The following is a 20,839-nucleotide window of genomic DNA, read 5'->3' as shown; positions in this document are numbered from 1 at the left end:
ACATGAAGGAGGAGTTGTGTATTGCTACTGCTACAGTTTCATCAACTTTAAGCCAATATTACGTATTACTCTGGTGCTTAATGTCCTGGGAAGTAACTGCTTTCTGCTGTGTGACAATGATTGATATGTTTTAGAGTCTCATGCTTTCCTTTGTAGTAGTTAAAATTGATTATTTTATTTTGAAATGTGTGTACTTTAATTTAAAAGCATATAAATGTAATATTTGTCTGCTTACTTTTGTTGTATATTGCTTTTAGTAGGCTTGTAGTAGGCTAAATGCTTTTCATACATACACCAAAACATACATTATCTTCTTTTTAGCATGGCAAATAAAGTCGGTGTTATGTTACTGTGTTACCACAAAGCCAATCTGTGAATCATCATCCCAGAAAAGATGCAGCTCTGAGGGAGATAAAGCACAGTAGTACAGAATGTCTTATAAAGGCTTCATGAAGCCTTCTTAAACCCCTGAATCAGGCCTTCATAGATGCTTCACAAATCATAAGCATAACAATTTAGATTAATCATGATTATGCATCATTATGATTATGATGCATTTGGGAATCACTTATTGGAGAGTTGAAGAGGCTCTGCGAAGGGTGCCTGAAGTCTGAATACTCAATTAAGTCAGCCTTTTACCCATTTGAGACTTCTCATGACATGGCAGATGAACACTGGTGACAAAAGCATTGTTGGAGACCCAATAAAACTGTCCATGTGTAAAGACTTGGGATTTTGTTACAGTGTTTGCACACTGGACAAAAAGTATTATAGCTAGTCACGTGGTAACGGACAAAGCATTAATGGAAATCAAATGGTTTGAGGGAGACAACATGAGTGGATGGTGTATGTGTGTGTGTGTGTGTGTGTGTGTGTGTGTGTGTGTGTGTGTGTGTGTGTGTGTGTGTGTGTGTGTGTGTGTGTGTGTGTGTGTCTCAGGCCTGGGGTTGTTCAAGAACAATTGTAAAAGAAGTCACAGCACAGGATACAGAATGTATTTCTATTGGCAAAGTGAATAGAGGGTGATTGACTACATTGCCTATCACTCCTGCCTCCAGGGGTGGGGTTCTATGCATTGTGAGTTAGATAGAGTAGTTGAATGAAGATATATTCCTCTCATGGAATGCTAAACATACATGTACATACACATTCTTATTCTATGAGTTATATTCATAAAACTACAGTAACATCATACTATATAACCACATTTAAAACCATCAATCTCTGAAATCCATTTATCATAAGCAATTCGAAAACAAAATGACACACTAATTTATTTAAAAAAATCATAAAGTGATATTTTTCAGCTCACCAATATTTTTGAATATGCATTACACACAGGGAGAGGTTTAAAACTCTGAACTTTGTTGCTACAGTCTAGTAACAACACCAGGTTGGTGAGCAGCAGCGCTGACAACACAGGGTTATATGATCCAGGTTATCTAAGGAAGTGACAGGATTACAAGGACAATGCCACCCAACACGGCGGAGGGCGTGAGAACCATTCAGAAAGAGGGAGAGACGCCAAATCTCCACACCAGATTGTCAAGTACTGCCCCGGGTTACAAAATAATACTGACTGCTGAATGACTTCATCAACATAGGAGATTTGAGTACTTTGCCTTGTCCGTCTGGGAAGGAGATCATTTTGATCATGTTTTTGATCATGATGTATTTCCTCTATATTGATTGATTAGTTCAAAGATTTATTGAATATGCTTCACAAATACACATATCAGCATATCACCCTCCCAGAGAGATGATCTTTTCACCACAGATAAAAAGGCTTTCATTTCACAAGCATGTTTTTGAGTTACAAAAAGCTGAACAATATAAAGGTGTTTTCCAGCTACCTATACATTTTCATATTCCTATCATATGCTTATGAATTTGTAGGCACCTCATCTTCCTACCCTTGAGGTGAAGGCGTCAAAGTGTTAGGTGACATCCCCTGTTGTGTTGTCTGTCTAGGCATGCGTCCAGTATGTCAAGCAATGAGTCACAAAAACATATCATATTTGCAATGAAAAGATTTAAAGATGCAGGGTAAGGTATTGAGTTTCATACAATATAGCAGTATAAAGTCACCTGTCCTTTGGATGAAAACATGTCTCACTTAAGGACATTAAGGACAGTCACTGAAGGATAACGAAGCATAAAACATATCTTCTCATCCCACACAGAGTGTACATACAGTATAATGTATGTACTTTAGTAGTGTGTCAGTGAATTTCTATAATGTTATTTCTATAATGTTTTGAATGTTACAATTGTTTAAAAATGTACTATGATGTCTTCCAAAGTATATACTGTACATACTGTATAGTGAATATTTTATGTTTTGTCATATTCAGACTATTAACTCTCATGTCCGACTCATGTTCATCCACAAATGATGGATGGTTATGTCTCTATGTCCCTTGACATGACATCATGCCATTTTCATTGTCTCTCTCTCAGAGAACATGTCTATTTTAGGGTATGTTGTGTACATGTTGTTACATGACCATAAGAACACCATTCCGTTTGGCTCATGGTGAGACTGTAACCCAAGAGGTAATATTAGTCTGACATTACACTACCTATGCATGTTCCTCCCACTCTCTCTCTCCTCACCATGGGACTTCCTCCACGGTGAGAGCACAGAGTGAGAAGTACACAAGACCACCATGAATACTGGGATAGCATTTTTAACAGGTGAGTGGTCCCTTTTCATGCTAGTACTGTGTATTATATACAGTGTATGGTTACTGTTATGTTATTGTGTAGATATGTAACTGCTCATTCTTTACCAACACATCTCACTAATATCTGCAATGTGTCCTCTTAGGTCTGAATCTACTCATACAGTTTGGTGAGGGACTAATTTTCATGTTTTGTCACTAATGACCATCAGAGGTGTGCATGTTATATTGGCAGTGTCTCAAGTCCCAATATGGGACAGCCATGTTCTTCAAGAACCATAGCCATCTCTAAAAATCTCTATATGTTATTACAAACAAATGATCTATATTAATTTATATTAACTATTTACTAATGGTTAACAAACTATTTGATAATGTTTTATAAGCAGGCTATATGCAGACTTTTAGATAAAGTTTCACTTGCTTTTGTAAATCCCTTTTCTCTATCCTCCTAGCGACTGCCACCAAACTGGTGTGTTACTTCACCAACTGGTCCCAGTACAGATCCGGAGCTGCCAAATACCTGCCGGAGAATGTGGACCCTCACCTGTGCACTCACCTGGTCTACGCCTTTGCCTTCATGAATTATGCTAATGAGCTCATCACCTCTGAGTGGAATGATGAAACACTCTACAAATCATTGAATACCCTGAAGAGAAGGTGTTAATTTATTTTAATGTACTGGATTCATATGCTTGCTGTTTGGGATCACACATAACATATACGTACATGCACAAACTGTGTCACACTTGCCCGCCCCCCCCCCCCCTCTCTCTCTCTCTCTGTCTTTCCCTCTCCCCGCTCTTTCTCTATTTAATATGTTTAACATCTCTCTCTCATATATGTCTCTGTGCAGAAACCCCAGGCTCAAGACTTTACTGTGTGTAACAGGGAGGAACCTTGATGGAGCCCAGTGAGTCAAACCTTTGTATTCCATCCTTGTGAAAAACACTTGTATGGCACTGCTCTGTTTAATTTTCAATAATGGTTACATGCTTTGTAAACACTGAGTAAATACTGTAGGCAGTTTGACAAAATAATGCTAATTGATCCATTCAGAATTTGTGTGAATATCATACTTGACTCCTTATCACATGTTTATTATCACATACACACTTTATTATTATATTTATTATTATTTATAAATATATATTTAGTATTTACTTCTGTCACAGTATTTCTGTCCCACCACATCTCCTCAGGTTCTTATCGAAACCATGTATTTTCAAACTGTAGGTCTGTGTCCTTATTACCAATGCTGATGCTCTCCTCAGGTTCTCCATCATGGTGTCCAATGCTGCCAACCGTCAGAAGTTCATCCAGTCGTCCATCAGCTTCCTGAGGACTCACGGCTTTGACGGTCTGGACTTGGACTGGGAGTACCCCGGGGCTCAAGGGAGCCCTCTGGAGGACAAGCAGAGGTTCACTCTGCTCTGCAAGGTGGGCTACATCAGTGGACTCAGGCAGTATCATTTGTGTGAGATCAAGCTTGTTGTTACTTAGTATTTAGTATTTAGTATATTTTTCTCAGTATCTTTATTCTTATCTGTCTATAGTATTCATATAGACTTCCTGTTTACAATCCTGCTTATTGTATGTTGTATGTTGTATGTTGTATGTGTATGTTATGTGTGATGTTGTATGTGTATGTTATGTGTGATGTCTCTATGTCTTTAAGCTACTTGGAACCTGAATTTCCCCTAGGGATAAATAAAGTTTCTATCTATCTATCTAGCTATTCTCTACTGGAACATATTGTACATCCCTTGGACGCTCCTTTCATTCTACTCTTTGATAGCAGGTACAAAAGCGATGGGTTGTAAGCAGCTGCAAAACTGACATCCAACTTGAAGTGCGACAGATTGTGGATGCATAGCCAAATATCCTCACCTGGTATTAAAACTTCTTGGGTTGCAAGAAGTCCTATCGCTTCATGTCTTGCAGAGTTTTTACAACACCATTACTGGTAGTAACAGGCCTTGCTGAAATGGAAACATATTTTGCTCACTAGTACATTTTGTGTTGCATATCCAGGAGCTGTCAGAGGCTTATGAAGTTGAAAGCAAGGCCAGTGGAAACACAAGACTGATTCTCTCAGCAGCAGTGGCAGGCGAGAAAGATCCAATCGATATGGCATATGACATTTCTGAGGTATCCAGGTAAGGCTTGTATTTGATGGCGGGTCCAAAATAATACTCATAATGTCCTTGGGTAATCTCACATTGATCAAGTGGATTGTCCTGACTCCTTGATTGTGTGTGTGTGTGTGTGTGTGTGTGTGTGTGTGTGTGTGTGTGTGTGTGTGTGTGTGTGTGTGTGTGTTCATGTGTGTGTGTCTAGGCACCTGGACTTCATCAATGTGAAGACATTTGACCTCAATAGAGATTTGGGGAGTGTCACAGGCCACCACAGCCCACTCTATCGTGGGGAACTCGACACTGGAGATCCTAAATACGCCGACACAGTAAGGAAGATAAATATTGTGCTAACTACTATCACATCCATAGCTACCTCTACAACCATCTAATCAAGTAATGATCCTCCCTAACAGGACTCTGTGATGCGGTACTGGAGGGACCAGGGGGCCCCTGTTGGAAAGCTGCTGATGGGGTTCGCTACATACGGCCGCTCCTTTACCTTGTCCTCAGCAGAGAGAGGTGACAGAGCCCCAGTCAGTGGTCCAGCAACCCCTGGACCCTACACCCAGGAGATTGGCATCTGGTCCTACTATGAGGCAAGGCAGGTCGTACATGGTCATGCTTACAGAGCCCTGTCGACGAATTAAAATCCATTGAGTCTGAATGATCTACTGCAATAATCAATGATCAGTGGTTGTTCTTTTCCTCAGATCTGCTCTTTCCTCAGAGGGACCTCTGTTGAATGGATTAATGGGCAGAGTGTCCCATATGCTGTCAAAGGGAGTGAGTGGGTAGGCTTTGACAATCAGAGGAGCTACGAAGCCAAGGTATATGATCCTCTTATGACATTTGATGTCGATGAGGTTTTTCTAGGTGATCTTTCTAGGTGTGTCTTTATTTTGCTTCACCAGCACACTGGTCATAACAGTGGAACATCCTGTGAAAAACCTCAGTGTAATCCCTCTCTCTCTCGCTCTCTCTCTCTCTCTCGCTCTCTTTCCTCCGAAAAAGGTCCTCTATCTGAAGGATAGGCAGTTTGGAGGTGCAGTTGTGTGGAACCTAGACATGGATGACTTCTCCGGGCAATTCTGTGGACAGGGCAGATATCCTCTGATATCACACCTGAAGAGTCTGCTTAATATCGGTGAGGTTTACAGACATTTGAACAGTCATATCTCCGAATTGAGAGTATACAAATATTCAATGCAAAATTTCAAAAGAGATTGTGCTATGTTGTTTATTTAATTTTCATTGAATCCTTGTCCTAATAGTGCCAAACGCTGATACCCTGATATTCTTTATTAGACTGGATGCCACTCCTGTCCTCTCAGCGTACAACGTTTTCAGTCACCATGCCCACCAGCTCCTCCTCATCCACCTCCACCACATCTACACCCACTCGCACTACACAAGGCTACTCAAGGATCACAACAACAACATTGAGCGTCAACACCTGTCCTCGAAACATCACCATAGTAACAGCGCCAAGCAACAGCTTCTGTGTGGACAAACCAAATGGACTCTACTTCAAATCCGAAAACCCCAAGTCATTCTACCAGTGTGAACATAGTCAAACATATATTATGAGATGCCACATGCCTGGTAAAGAGCATAGTGGCGGAATCCAAACTCAGCCATCTGAGTGTGTGGTTCTGCTTAATCTCGGGATAGTCTCCCTACTTCATCTGTTGAGTGTGTGGAGCAATAGGTGATGGATTCACCATCATCACTGACTTTGGTCCCAAAAGAATGGATGTAAGCTGCAAATTGGGGAAATAAAGGCAGATGTTGAGACTGTGAAATTTGGCATGCCATATTTTTATAAGCATAAAGGAGAGTTGTTGAAGTTGTATAACTTTAGTTAGTTTCATTGTGTGCACAGTACACCAATGTAACATGTGAAAAAACGTGATGAATATTGTATTGAATAAACGAATGAATGATTGAATTAATGACTTGGTAGATGAGAAAGGAAGTGTCCAGGGAAATGAACTATTTTAAGTGTCCTGACCAATGACTTATTAGTGGGCTGTTCTCTCAACACTTACTTTTGGATTCCACAATGTTTTCCTGATACAGTACGTACACACACACACACACACACACACACACACACACACACACACACACACACACACACACACACACACACACACACACACACACACACACATTAGTATCGAGCCATTAGTACCGCATATCATTTGTGGGAGACAACACGTCACCTGAGACACACACACACACAACAAATAATATCACAGCGTCATAACCTACCTACACGACATATAAGGTATTAATAAAAAAGAATGTAAATCAGGGTCAGGGCGAGCATTTCCATCATGTTTACGTCATTTGCAGGAAGCGGCATTATGGCTATAGATGTAAAGTAAGTAGAATGTTTAGCTATTTTTTTTTGTAGTTTTTGGATAAGCATTCTGACAGGGATACTAAGGAGGGGGGAGTCTAGAAGTCTAGTCTGAATAATATATAAGATAAATGCATGTTCAAGTGAATGTCCGTTAAATGTGAATGTCCATTAAAGTCGCTTGGATTTGCTCCACTGGAATCTAGTATTCATGGTTCTACATTGATTCTCTTTTCGAGCTGTCGCCATTTTGTTCTCAGTTGGAACGGCTAGATTGGAACCCAGTGGACGTGTTGTTCTCACGTATGAGAACAATTATTTCTACTCTTTTTGTACTACTGGTAATTAATTCGCCTTTTACAACTAACTTGTTGTTCATATGTCGTTGCTGCATACGTATGTAACGCTAGCTAGGCATTTGGAAGTGAGGTGTACATTTCTAAGCAACATGACAGGCGAGGCTAGTCAGACTTCGTCGAGGCCTTGTTAGCATGCTAACATTAGCAGCTATCTCTCTTGTCTAAATATTATGATATCGCTAGGTTACTGTTATATCAACCAACTTGCTTTTAATGGTTATCCAGTTCTTAAGCATAGGTAACATCGCTCAAATAACCGGTCTTGTGAAGGATTAAACTAGTTAAGTGAGATTGAAATGATCAGTCTGTTGTCTTGGGTCCATAACGTGTTCTAGTTAGCTATGTCGGTGTGCCCGTTTATTGTTGGCTAGCTAATCAGGTTATTAGCAGAACAGTTTTTGCTGTTTCAGACTTTCATTTATGACGTAGATCATTTGGAATCAAAGCGTAATCTGGAGCCCAGTCCAATGTTATGCAACAATAAATAGCCAGCTAATGTTCTATTTGGATTTTGTGTTTGCAGTAACTGTTCCGCTGAAGATGAAAATCGTCCATTAATTCTGGTAAAACTCGTCTTGCTGATTTGTGTCTTGTTCATATATATGTTATCTATCTGATCTATCGTCTGGTAGGCCATTTGTGGACATTTTATGTCTTCAAATTTGATCGTATTTCATATGTTAACCCTTCATTTTAAAATGGGAGTGAAGTATGTTTCTCCTCAATACTGTAAATATACCACGAGGTCCTCCAGGTTCATAGGAAGTTGGGGGTACCTCTGGACATATGTGTCAATTAGCACACACAGTATGCGTGTTGATTTATCCCAAATTCAATACGTGACATTATGAATCTTGATATCCAAATATCAGTAAACATGCTCCTATTACTAATGGACTGCACACTCCTGAGCTGTGTAGACTATTTATGGTCAAATGCATTGTTTGACTCTAGCTACCTCTACCTCAAGTTGTTAAAGGTATTGGTAAGTCCTGCACTTTCTCTCTTCATGTTGCACACTTGGGTGAGAAACTGCAGTTCTGATATCGGATTGTGTTTTATGTGCAAGTGTCTGTCCGTTACTCTAATGACCCTTCTCTTTAGTTGCCCGGGAGTGTTTTTGTTTTTTTTATTCAATAGGTTACGGAACACCTTGTTGCCCATTCCTGAAGATCTGGATGTGGATAGAGTTTACTAAGAAAGAAAGTAGACCCCCAGAAGATTTTTCATTTTTGCTCCTTTTTTTTTCTACTGCAGAAATCTATAGAAACCTCACCCCTACCTGCATTTTTTCCACAACTTCCCAGTATGCCACCAAGTTTATAAAGAAGTTGAAGATTTTTCTCTACCCATCATTTTGTCCCCTATTGTTTTTTTCTGAACCTCACATTTCTTCTCTGCTATTCTTTTTGGATGGTGCTCTGAGAAGACTTTTTTTTTTTCTCCCCCCATTATGTTACCTCACCTTTCTCTCACATTGTTTCTACCCCATTAAAAAAAAAGAATAAAAAAAAAACAAGGACGCTCTTCCACCAATCTGTAATGCTTAGCAGTCTGGTGGGAAACCGATGCTTTCAGAGAAGGGAAGTCGTAGGACGACTGTCTCTGGGCCCACCCCTTTTCCCTCTTATCTCACGGATCAAGTGTTCCTTCAGGACCATTGTTGCCACGGAGACGCTCTATCTGAAGCGCGTGAAGAAGGGAGGACTCTTCTCCACCACTCCAGGTGAATTTGATATCAAAAGCTGAGTGTTTGAATGGATTGGGATGTTTTCTACCCTCCCCTACCATTTTCCTTTTCGATACAGGATCTGGAGCATGTGACCTCACATGGCTAGAGACGTGAACCTTTTTTTCTGTGTTGCCAGGGAGACTCCTGTTGGCCCTGAAGAGAACAGCCCACCCCGGGAAGAGGTCGTAACCCATCAGCCCTGACACCGCCGCCACCCAGCGATCCGGAAGTGAATTGATCCACCAGCCTAAGCATGACTAACCATGGAGATGATTGCTACTTCTTCTACTACTCCACCTGCGCTAAGGTGAGAAGCACTACATGCATTTCGAAAGAGGTCGCCCAAGGTTATTTTGGGAGGTCGGAAACGGATACATGTAATGCACACATTGCAATGAATCTGCTTCTGTATTTTGAGTTAGGGAGTTAACAGCAGTAGTACATTGAGCTGCAGAGGTAGATTACAACTTACTTGAATTCATTGGGACATTTTTAAATATTTATGTATTTTGGTCAGGCATAAAGTAAGTAATAATTTATAAAAAAATATATATATATTCTAATTTATAGTGTACATGCCCCACAACCATTTCACAGTCTCTAGCCTCATTGCTACTTAGCCTCACACAGCCTACAAGATGTATTGTTCTGCTGCTCTTTTTTGTAAATTTGTTATTGCTATTTTGTTAATATTTTGCTATTTTGTACATTTCTTGTCAATATTTGCTATTTGTTTTTTATGTCCATGCACCAACCTCAGTCAAAAAGTCAATTTCCTGTATGTGCAAATATACTTGGCCAAATAAAAGAATTCTGATTCTGAGGAGAGCTCTTAGACTAAGGTGTACTGTGTGGTCTAGTCCTCATTGAGGTGTTTGTGTTTCCTTGTTCAGGGAGACAGCTGCCCCTTCAGACACTGTGAGGCGGCTATGGGCAGTGAGGTGGTCTGCAGCCTCTGGCAGGAGAGCCGCTGCTTCCGCACAGTCTGCAAGTTCCGCCACATGGAGATCAAGGTACGGATGATTTCTCTCGTTCTCTCTCTCTCAGAAGTCTCAGGGACCAATCAAAATACTTATTTTGAAATGCCTCTGAAATCCCCTTAAAGCTTTGCCCACTGGAGACTGTTTGTGTCTTGAGTGGCCATTATAGAGGGGTATAGAAAGACCCTCTCTTCAAACCAGGTTCAGGGGCTTCACCCTTGCCCCTGGACCTGTCGAGAGGAACACTGGTCTAACCCTAACCCTTACAGACAGTCATATGAGCTTTCACAACCATTCCTACATTGCAGCACATCACAGGCATGTCATGACATGTTCTTGTCTTTCTTTACTGTAGAAAAACAGAAAGCAGATTGCATGCTACTGGGAGAACCAGCCTGCTGGCTGTCAGAAGCCCCACTGTGCCTTCCACCATGAGAAACCCCGCTTCATAGATGGGGTCTGGGTCCCAGCCAATAAAGGTGAGAGGTCATTCCATGTTTGGTTATGCATCCTCTGAACAAGACTTCGCATTGTGACAACTAAGAGGATGTCAGAATGTGGATCATCCTATTGCTCAAAGTAAGCAAATAAGAGAGAGTCATTTTCTGAAATATAATGTCTTGTTTCTGTTTCTCAGGTTCTGCCCTGAATGACGAGGAGGAGCCTCAGGAGGATCCCAGCCCTCCTGCTCCCACCCCCCTTCCCACTGCAGCCAATCCCCAACTCCGCGGGGTCATCAAGGCGGAGACTCAGGAGAATGTACCAAGTCCCACCCACCCGCCTGTGGTCATCAACCCGGCAGATGACGAAGATGAGGACGAGGATGGTAAGACACACTCTCCTTGAGCATGTTGGCAATCCAAAAGAGCCCTTCTATTGCTTCTCTGTTTTCCATTTCTATCTCACTATTGAATGACTTGTTTGTTAATGAATGCCATTGACCATGGGGTTCTTGTTATGTTTGTCTGTGTGCAGATCAGTTCTCAGAAGAGGGAGAGGACAGCAAGACTGCTTCAGACGGATCCAGATTGGTCTCTCCCAGGAAAATGTCCATGAGCTCCAGCTCAGGTGAGAGGCTAAAGATGAGGAGCATGGGGAATAGCAAAAAACAACATGTTCATTTTAGAGGCTTTTAATTTACCACACATTGGTGAAAAAGCTTAGATCCTTTTGAATAAACCTCAAGTGGTAATGTTATTGTTGGAAGAGAGAATATTTTTGAATCTTCTGTAAATATCCCCTTAAAGCTTTGCCCACCCGAGGCTGTATGTGTCTTGAGTGGCCATTTATAGAGGGGTATAGAAAGACCCTCTCTTAAACCAGGTTCAGGGGCTTCACCCTTGCCCTTGGACCTGTCGGGAGGAACACTAGCTTCTCAGACACATTTCTACTCTACCCTTTTTAAAGGGTCACTATGTGGGACCAACATGTTTCCATATTCTTCTGTGATTGATTAATGCTGTTGTTTTGGCACAGATGAGTCGCTGAACTTCGGCATCAGAACCCTGGAGGAGATCAGACTGAGGAAAGCCCTGAAGGCCAGTATGAGGAGATCTGGTAAGTACATTTCACCTGGCGCATTGACTGGCTTCTGTAGCATTATACTGGCAGAGGGAGAACATTTGAGAACCATTTGCTTAATAACTGCTTTGTCTACTTCTCTCAGGTCATCCCATTGGCCAGGGCTCCGACTCTGCCCAGAGGAACAACGGAGTCAGCGGTGAGAAGGAGAACATTCGCTCCTTTGTTCGCCCATCACTCTACCTAGCAAAAGATGGTAGGCATCAGGAAAACATCTAGGCTACCTGGTGTATAGATTGAATGTTAGAGAAGTGAATCCTATCTGTACAGACTAATACACTGCTACATTATACTCAAGCAAGTTCATGTTCACAATATTGAATGTGATCACTCTCCTTCTAGACCCCGTGATCTTTGGTGAAGAGACTGGGAGACGCAACGTCGCCGAACGTCTTGGGAAGAGAATAATAGAGAAAGGTGTGAGACTAGTGTGACTACCCTAATTTCTATTCTGTGAAAAATCAAGGTTTTGATTTAATTAAGAACTGATAACACTGACAATATACCTGGTGGTATAATTCAGATTCCCAACACACTGAGCTTTCATGATCTATAACAATTTGTTGACCTCTAGATGATCCTGATGGTGGTGATATGCCACTCAAACGGAGACTGGCCGAGCGCCTCGGGAGGAAAGTGGACGAGGAGGACACTGACCCGGCCCCTCAGAAAGGTGAGAGATGAAACGACCACAGAAATTCACACAACCTCCCAGGAAACACCTGACGCTTATTAGTCCAGCCATGACCATGTAAGTAGATTCAGGTGTGTCAGTGCTGCTGGAGCGAAGATTTGGACAGGGGCAGGATAGTGCAACTACTGCAACAGGACATTCCGAAATGCAGGGTTTTTTTTGTCTGACTTGTTGATACTGAGGATTACAAATGATAGTTGCATTGATAATCACTCTAAATTGTAGTTTCATCTGATATTTGTCTCCATTTCCTTAGCTCTGAAGCCTGTCAGGGACAGACTGGGGTTGCCAGCAGAACCTACTGTGATCATTGAATCAGGTACAATGTTTTATTGTTTTTCACCTGACATAAAAATCTACTCTGAACATTATTATTCTGCATTTCTGAATTTCATTCATTGACTGTGAGGTGTAATATATCTCCTATCCCCCACCTCTAGCCTTCATCAAAGCTGAAACCAACAGCGAGGCCAAGGCGTCTGAGGAGATTCGGATCAAAACCCTGGAGGAGATCAGGCAGGAGAAGGCAGCCAAGTCTCAGGGACGCAAGGATAATACTCGTGGTGCAGCCCCCGACACCACCAGCCCCACCACCAGGGCCTCAAAGAGAGTCATCACTGTCAAACCAGCCTCCAACTCCCAGAAAAAGACCTTCTCTGAGGTCCTCCACGCCAGGAAGAAGCTGGAGGAGGAACAGCATCAGGGACAGAGCCTCAGGAAGGCCAGGCAGCCTGCTAAGGAAGCCCCAGATAACTCCCAGGCCTCCACAGACACCGCCATGCCCAGCAGGGTGACCCCACCTAGGGGAGGGGTGAGGGTGAAGACCCTGGACGAGATCCGCAAGGAGAAGGCAGCCAGGATGCAGGCGCGGGTGAAGGAGGCTGCCAATGGGAAAAGCCCAGTCTCAGGCCCAGAAGTGGGAGAAGGAAAAGAAGTCACCAAGAAGCCCCGGATTATGCGCATCAACAAACCAGCATCTCCTGGTAAGATGGCAGCTCTTACTTTAACTGTTTCCATTAAGGCTGTTCTCATGCTGGCAGTTCACTCTCCAACAGGCTTTTACATGCACTGACTTTGTTTTCCCCCCCCTGACATGTCATTACAGTTGTGGTGATAGATCCATTTGATTACTCAACGTCTTAAATGTAGCTATTTGAAGAGTAATCAAAATAATCTTTCACCTCAACTGTAATGGCATGTTTCAAAATATTTACACTCTTTCTGTATTTCCTGTATTTTCTAAGCCACTGCCAGCACAACCACTCAGAAGACAGCTGAAGTGACAGAGAAGCCAGCTGAGCCTACTGCTAACGTTGTTCCTGAGGTAAGTCCACCTAAGTAGTATTGAGAGACTGGTACTGGTAAGCAAGTATTGGGAGACTGGTGGTTATTCTGTTACCCCCGCAGCTGTTGCCAAACTGCTGCTCAAACCTCCCATATGACAGAGCTGACTATATTATAGCCTACTGAGAACAAATATCGACCAACATTATGAACCTACAATAAATCTGTCAAACCTAGATTTGATAGACTGTAATTTATTACCGTTTCCATACTAGACTGCCGCAAATGATCTGTCAAAAAATACCAGTAATGTCGCAACAGTTGCTCAGAACCAAAAGCGTTGCTTGAATCATCTGCTAATATCCTATCAACAGAGAATACACAATTCATTTTGACCCTGCGTTTATTCGGGACGGGCACTTATTCGCTTCAATGTCATTATTGGCCTGGCTATTATTGGAGACGGGCTATTATTGGAGACTCTGTACTTATTGGAAGTTTTATGATAGTTCTACTCTGAGATGAGTGTAGGTGATGTCACCTGTTGAGATCTGTGCTCTCTGTGATCCACAGCCCAGCCCTGCTAATGGGAGGAGTGATTTGGCCAATAAGAGCTTAAAGGTGAAGACGTTTGAGGAGATCATGCGTGAAAAGCGGCTCCGCAAGCAGCAGCTGCAGGAAGAGCAGGCATCGTCCACCAGCCAATCAGATGTCTCTGCCAAGGCCAAACCCGCAGAGAAAGCGGCTCCGGGCTCCACCCTTGTGAGGGAGAAGAGTGTGACCCCCATCAGAGTGAAAGTGACGCCTCCAAACCTGTCATCCCCCTCGTCCCCCACTCTCACCATAGAGGCCCCCACTCTCACCCTGGAGGCCCCCACTCAGGCACCCCAGGCCCCCATTCGCCAGCGTATCACCCTCAAACCCAAGGCTGCCTCGCCTGTGCCCAGCGTTGCCACCTCTCCCCAGCAGGGTTCTCCACTAAGGCAGGCAGAGGCCGACTCGCCCTCTCTCAGCCCCAGGAGCTCCACAGCAGCCCCAGGCAAGAGGAAGAGGGGCCCCCTGGCAGCAAGTGCCTCTAAGCAAGCCAAAGGAGCTTCATCTCCTGGGCCGTCTGCGGAGGAACCTCCGGTTGAAAAGACCCAAGATGGTGCCCAAAGGAAATCCCCTGGGCAAGTTACTGAAACCAAAGGTAGCCTACCTGCTAAACGACAATTTCATTTGAAATGGTAAATAAAGTAAGGCTATTAAACTGAAAATCATTGATTTCTGTTACGTTTCAGTGAGGCCCAAGCTGAACGTTAAGCCTTCTGTGATGAAGCCGGCTGCTCAGGTGAAACCAGGCCAGAAGAGGAGAGCGGCTGAGTCACCCCGATCGGCCGTTGCTGCAGTCAAACCTCTCAACAGCGCCTCCATGGCGCAGGATGAGCAACTTCAGGAGCCAACCTGCAAACGCAGAGGGGTAGGTCGCAAATTGAGCCTGTTTGTAAATTGCTAAATGGACAAAACAGATGTTCATTGTGAAACTCATGCAGATTTGTACACGGCTTACCTGAGTACTAATGACCTTGTGTGACCTTGTGTTCTCTCCAGGTGTCCTCCCCCTCCTCCAGCACAGATGCCCAGATGAGCCCCCTAGTCCCTAGGAGTCCCCCCACCCTGCTGGGTCATGGCCCCGGCTCCAGCCCCCTGAGGGAAGAGCTCCAGACAGTCCCTGTCATCGAGCACAGCACAGCTGCGGCCACGCCAGCAGTTACCACCACCTCCGACATGGCAGCCAGAGAGTCCTGTGTAGTCCCCCAGAGGTAACGGATGAATTCATAGATGGATTGTATTCATGCTGCTTTTTGAATTGTGTTTACTTTCATACCAGTGGTTTAAAAGTGTTTGACATCCCAGACCGTTTCACCACCAACGTGCAGCAGAAGCACTCCCAGCCTTTTTGATCCATAACACAGAAGCATTATAGCTATAATAATGGAGATGTGAGTGTTCCAGTTGTTAGCAATGACTTCAGATGCAGATGAATGAAAATCCCTTGTCGTCGTCGTCCCCCCTTCTTCTCTTTAGCCCCACGGCAGTGAAGACGCCCACCCAGCCCAGGCCCCGGCGAACCAGCGTGGTGACATCATCACACCCCACCACCGCCAGCACCTCCACGATGGACGACTTTGATGAGCTGATGAACGAGTTCACCGACGACCGGCTGGAGGACGAGATGGAGCTGGACCCCGGCAAGGGAGAGGATGACCTCCTGCTAGAGCTGTCAGAGATGATTGACAGCTAGGCTGCCACAACCCCCCCGCTCCCACACACACACACACACACACCCAACCCCCCACCCCCCACACACACACACACACCCCCCACCTCCCCACACACACACACTCCCCACCCCAACCCCCCTCCTCCTCTAGTGACCCCGCCTCAAATCACCACCCATTGAATTAGAAGAACACCCCAATGACATTTCAACTTCACCATCGACCCATATGACAGACCACTACCAATCACTGCCACAGGGGAGCGTTAGTTTTCCAGTACTTCTCATTGACTTTCCATGCCATCTGAGCGGAGACGGGGGTTGCTTACATGTCAGTCTGAAGGGAGCGGTCATCACTATGGCCAGATTATTTTCCTCAACTAAAGCTCATGTTTAAGAAATGTTTTTATTCTGTTGTTTCTTTTTATTAGATTGATGGTGACCTTTGTCCTGAACAATCGTCTATGTATTTTAATTTCTGCACACGTTAAAATTAAGTGATGTATTCCTGTATGGATTTGTTTTCTTTCATTTTCATGTCATGGTCTTCCTTCCCTTTGGGTCCTGAAAGAAAAGGGTTAGGGTTAGGAAGCAACCACCTGGTTGGAGAATGATCTAAACACTAGTTTCAAACATCCTCAGGTAATTCCCAATCTATCATTGTGAAGACAAGAGCATGTGGTCTTGCCTGTCATCACCTGTCATCCATGGATGTACAATCATGTATAATTGTTGTTGCAGAAAGAGAGAATTTGTATACTATGTATGCTAACAAAGACAGAGCTTTAAGTGGAAGACCTACAGTAACTGAACTAGCAAGTTGTCTCATACAGCGGCACTTACAATATCTCCTGCCCCCTCCTATCTTTGCCTTGTCTTATGTCTAGGATCTGACTCTCCTCAAATCATGTATAAAGTTCTCTTTGTTCACTTATATTGCTGAGCTGATATAATGTAAAAATGTAGACGTTTTGGAAATGTTTGTGCTAAATGTATGAAGAATGTGGTAAAGAACATGGTGAAGATATTCAGAAGAATAACCTCCCGAAAACAAATATTTGGATGTAAAAGTTTGGAGTTTGTCTTTTTTTCAGTTTTGTGACTGACACTATCCCCCAATTGTGTCCACCTTTTGAATAACATACGAACCATGTTGCTTTGTGGTATTTTTCTGCCTATTGCTATTTCATTTCTTTCTTCTTCTTTTTTTAATCTATAAATTGCACATTGGTCAAAAACATGTATTTGAACCTTTTAAACTAACAGTGACACATTCAAACACCAGCCTCTCACTTTTCAAATCCAGCCCGCTTACTATTAAAAACCTTTGTTACAAATAAAGTGTTACATTTCTGGTCTTAAAAATGTGAAAGAGCATCTTCTCAGGGTATCTGCTATCTGTTTAATCCTTTTTGTACTGTTCATATGCTATGTTTGAATTTAACTGATGCTTTCAACTTGTCTCTGCCATAGCATGTGAGAGTCCCCTGTCATTTTACCTTTGTTCATATATCAATAGCGCAAGATCAGTTGTGAACGTAATTTGATAAGTGCTGATCACTGTTTTGTGAGGAGATCAGGAAAGAGGAACCTAATCGGTTGTGTATCTGTACATGCTTGCCTGTTCTGATTTGACATGACCTAAGTATGTTGAATGAGAGACTGTAAATAATAAAAATGCTTTTATGAGAAGTATTTTTTTTTTTTGCTCCAGTCTTTTTTGTATAACCTAGGTGGCAGAGGGACCACGATTCAAGATCCTACATTTTGGAGAAACTGAAAACAAATTCCAGATTGTGTTATGCTGTTCAATGGTCATTTCAATAAATTATATGAACCCAATGATTCTCAAACAATGTCTAATGCCTAATAGGCATTGCCTAAAAGTACAACTGTCTTACCTTATCATAACCCAAAATAGTATTGCACCTTTCAAGCGTTGCTTCAGAATGACTGTGCCCCAAACAAATGCTAGTTTCATGTTTTATTCCGAATATTTTGACACAGTTACGACTCTCCGGTACGGCAGGCGGCGCTCTTTATTCCAGTACTCGAACATGTGACCGCGAAACACTTGTCGTCACTTCCAGAGCACGACGTAAACAATCAGGTTGTGACACGCTGAAAAACAACTCTCGTACCACACTAACATGACTAAATTGGAAATGTTGAATGTATTTCTCACCGACAGATTAACAGCGGCTGCCGAGGAGATATTTAGAGCTGTCAAGGGTACCATAATAGACTACCAGGGAGAAATCATTCGCTCAAAAGAGGAGAACGATCGTCTCAGGAGGCTGCTGAATATCGCTGTCCAGCGCGTATTACTTCAGCCAGGTAGCTGCCTTGTCACGTCATACGAGACTTGTCTAAGAGGTGGTAATGGAAGTTGTTATAGCTAGCTCTATTTTTTTTAGCTTGCTTATATTTTACTTTAGGGCTGATTCACACACCTCAATCTATCCATGTCCTGGGCTACTGCCTTTGTGTTGCCAGTCTGATACTGCATCGCTTTACACAACAATAGCTTTTTTATGGGGTGATGATTGTGATGGGTTTTTTCTTCCCTTCTCTCTAGACCATCGGGCAACCCACCACCAGCACACTGAAGATGTACTCTCCCCTGAGCAGCAGCATTGTGAGCAGGAGTGGAGCCCTGGTCTGGGCCAGGCCCAGGAGGACCCAGAGGCCACACAGGTTAAGGAGGAGGAACAGGAACTGAGGACCAGTCAAGAGGAGGAGCAGATTCAGAGGCTTGAGTCTGATACTATAATTGAGTCCATATTTACTCCGCCGGATGGGAAAAGTGACTGTGATCAGGAGAAAGAACCTCTGCCAGCACAGCATTACCAAACCCACCTCGTCAACAACATTGAGAGGGATTGTCTTGTCAGAACCATATCGAAGGAGATTAAAACAGAGAATGATGGAGAAGCCGCCCACTGCACAGCTGAGCTAACCAGCAACATACAGACCTCCTTTGCGGTATATTCAGACCCCCATGCAGCTCAGAGTGACAACCACATAGATACTGCAGATATCAATGGGGTGAAGAGAAAGGGACAATACTCAGGGTCTGAAGCACCCCAGTCAAAGGGAACACACCATTCCAATGTAGGGCAAAGTCTCCATAAACTACACAGCAAAAGTGGTGATACAAACTCAATGCTTCCTCAACAGGAATTGACCCATCAAACTCAAGGCACGCAGAGGGTGTATTGTTGTAAAGACTGCGGGAAGTGCTTTAGTTTTTCGTGCCAGTTAGAAGTTCACATGCGATGGCACACCAAGGAGAGACCCTTTAACTGCGCCGTGTGCAGGAAAGGCTTCACCACGACCAGCATGCTGAGAAGACACTACCGGATCCACACCGGGGAGAAACCGTTCCGCTGTCACATCTGCGGAAAGTGCTTCAACCAGTCGGCTCATCTCAATACCCATTTCAGACTTCACCCAGGGGAGAAACCTTCCAGATGGAAGCCAGGGCCCCACTCGAAACGTTAACAGAAACATGCTGGTTTTGAAATGATACTTGAGAAGTTGATTGAGGAGTGAAGCCTGATATATATGGACCCGATTGAATGGGTGTTTCTGTGATTTTATACAGTACATGTCATAGGTAGTACAATGAGAATAATGTTCCATAGTCATAACAAGTTCTGTTTCTCTCCTAGGCATACGGTTGTGTTGTTGCATGCCTTATTGTTGGTAGCCGTAAGTGGACTAATGCATTGTTCTTTTGCACTTTACACCACAGTATATACACTACTACAATATGTGATTTCAGTCAGGCTAAAATCAATTGATCCTCATCATTATCTTATCATGTTTGCCCCTTTAGTACCCTTGAACCATTTCTGACCTGAATATGCCATTATCTGGGTCTTTGTGTGTGACGATTGTGTCTTAACATTTTTTGTTAACTGTTTTAAATAAAGAAAGGATCTCATCGTATGGTTTACTATGTGTCCACTGACCGTCCCCAAGAGGTTCACTTCACAGCTGTAAGGTTCCAACTGAGTTACAACTCAGCTCCAGTTATGAATTATATCTATTAAAGAAAAATACAAATTCACAACTGATAAGGTGGCTCGCCTCCAGTCCGCATGGTGTCAGTAGAGTGCTTTTGTCTACCGTGCACAGCCGTGACAGCGAACAAGTCACAATAACAACAACAACAACAACAAGCGCGCTAACAGTCCTGTACATGACTTCTAACTGTTTTGGAAGGAATCAAAAGTAGTACTCGTGTCAGTACTTAGTGTCACGGCCAGATCAGTTTAACTTCGTGTCTGCAAGTCCCAGGGAAAAGGGTTATGCATTCTGGAAGCTTTGGAAACGCGACTTTAACGTGGAGCATGGTGGCCGAAATGACGTTTTCCAGCAGGGCGAAGGGGAAGAAGCCTAAACGAAGGGAAGCAGAAGCCAGAGAGGAGGCCGAGGCTAAAGAACTAACTCATGCGAAGGGAGAAGTTCTATCGCCCGAGGATTACACATTGATTAACGTCCCGTCCCGTCCCCCAAAAAGACCAGGCTACAGATGGTGAATGAGTTCCTTTACCAACGGTTAACAGCAGCTGCCAAGGACATATTTGGGGTGATGGAGAAGACCATATCAGAGTATATCAAGAATGATAATATATGCCATTTAGCTGAGGCTTTTATCCAAAGCGACTTACATTGCAGTGAGTGCATACATTTCAGTATATATATTTCAGTATATATGGTCCCAGCAGGAATCAAACCCACAACTTAAGCGTCT

General features: G+C 43.3%; 3 protein-coding genes across 4 annotated transcripts; all 3 read left to right on the top strand.

Moving 5' to 3' along the window:
• Window positions 1-2,669: 2,669 nt before the first annotated feature.
• On the top strand, window positions 2,670-9,467 carry LOC310803053 (chitinase-3-like protein 1; the record flags this gene model as incomplete). The annotated part of the gene is made up of 12 exons (XM_083667689.1): window positions 2,670-2,697; window positions 2,831-2,854; window positions 3,140-3,344; window positions 3,541-3,597; window positions 3,959-4,124; window positions 4,719-4,835; window positions 5,236-5,418; window positions 5,533-5,649; window positions 5,834-5,966; window positions 6,154-6,322; window positions 9,202-9,272; window positions 9,415-9,467. 12 exons carry the CDS (start codon window positions 2,670-2,672, stop codon window positions 9,465-9,467), a joined length of 1,323 nt encoding a protein of 440 aa, XP_083523815.1.
• On the top strand, window positions 7,462-17,913 carry zc3h11a (zinc finger CCCH-type containing 11A). Of its 2 annotated transcripts, XM_083667934.1 has the most exons (19): window positions 7,462-7,528; window positions 8,070-8,109; window positions 9,202-9,272; window positions 9,415-9,585; window positions 10,172-10,291; window positions 10,614-10,737; window positions 10,896-11,084; window positions 11,234-11,326; window positions 11,735-11,815; window positions 11,925-12,035; window positions 12,182-12,256; window positions 12,414-12,512; window positions 12,790-12,852; window positions 12,974-13,516; window positions 13,778-13,857; window positions 14,391-15,006; window positions 15,098-15,276; window positions 15,408-15,619; window positions 15,885-17,913. In XM_083667934.1, exons 4-19 carry the CDS (start codon window positions 9,532-9,534, stop codon window positions 16,099-16,101), a joined length of 2,856 nt encoding a protein of 951 aa, XP_083524060.1. In that variant the 5' UTR covers window positions 7,462-7,528; window positions 8,070-8,109; window positions 9,202-9,272; window positions 9,415-9,531; the 3' UTR covers window positions 16,102-17,913. The 2 variants fall into 2 exon arrangements, with proteins under 2 accessions (XP_083524060.1, XP_083524061.1); XM_083667935.1 differs by lacking the exon at window positions 8,070-8,109 and having other exon boundaries at window positions 7,468-7,528.
• A 267-nt stretch (window positions 17,914-18,180) lies between these two features.
• On the top strand, window positions 18,181-20,012 carry LOC310803250 (uncharacterized protein). Its single transcript, XM_083667952.1, has 2 exons — window positions 18,181-18,414; window positions 18,656-20,012. The coding sequence occupies exons 1-2, from the start codon at window positions 18,228-18,230 to the stop codon at window positions 19,579-19,581; spliced, it is 1,113 nt and encodes a 370-aa protein (XP_083524078.1). The 5' UTR covers window positions 18,181-18,227; the 3' UTR covers window positions 19,582-20,012.
• Window positions 20,013-20,839: the final 827 nt, after the last annotated feature.

Source organism: Argentina silus (genome assembly GCF_951799395.1).
Source record: "Argentina silus genome assembly, chromosome: 4".
NCBI lineage: Eukaryota > Metazoa > Chordata > Actinopteri > Argentiniformes > Argentinidae > Argentina > Argentina silus.
This window is presented reverse-complemented; position numbering and strand designations above follow the sequence as displayed.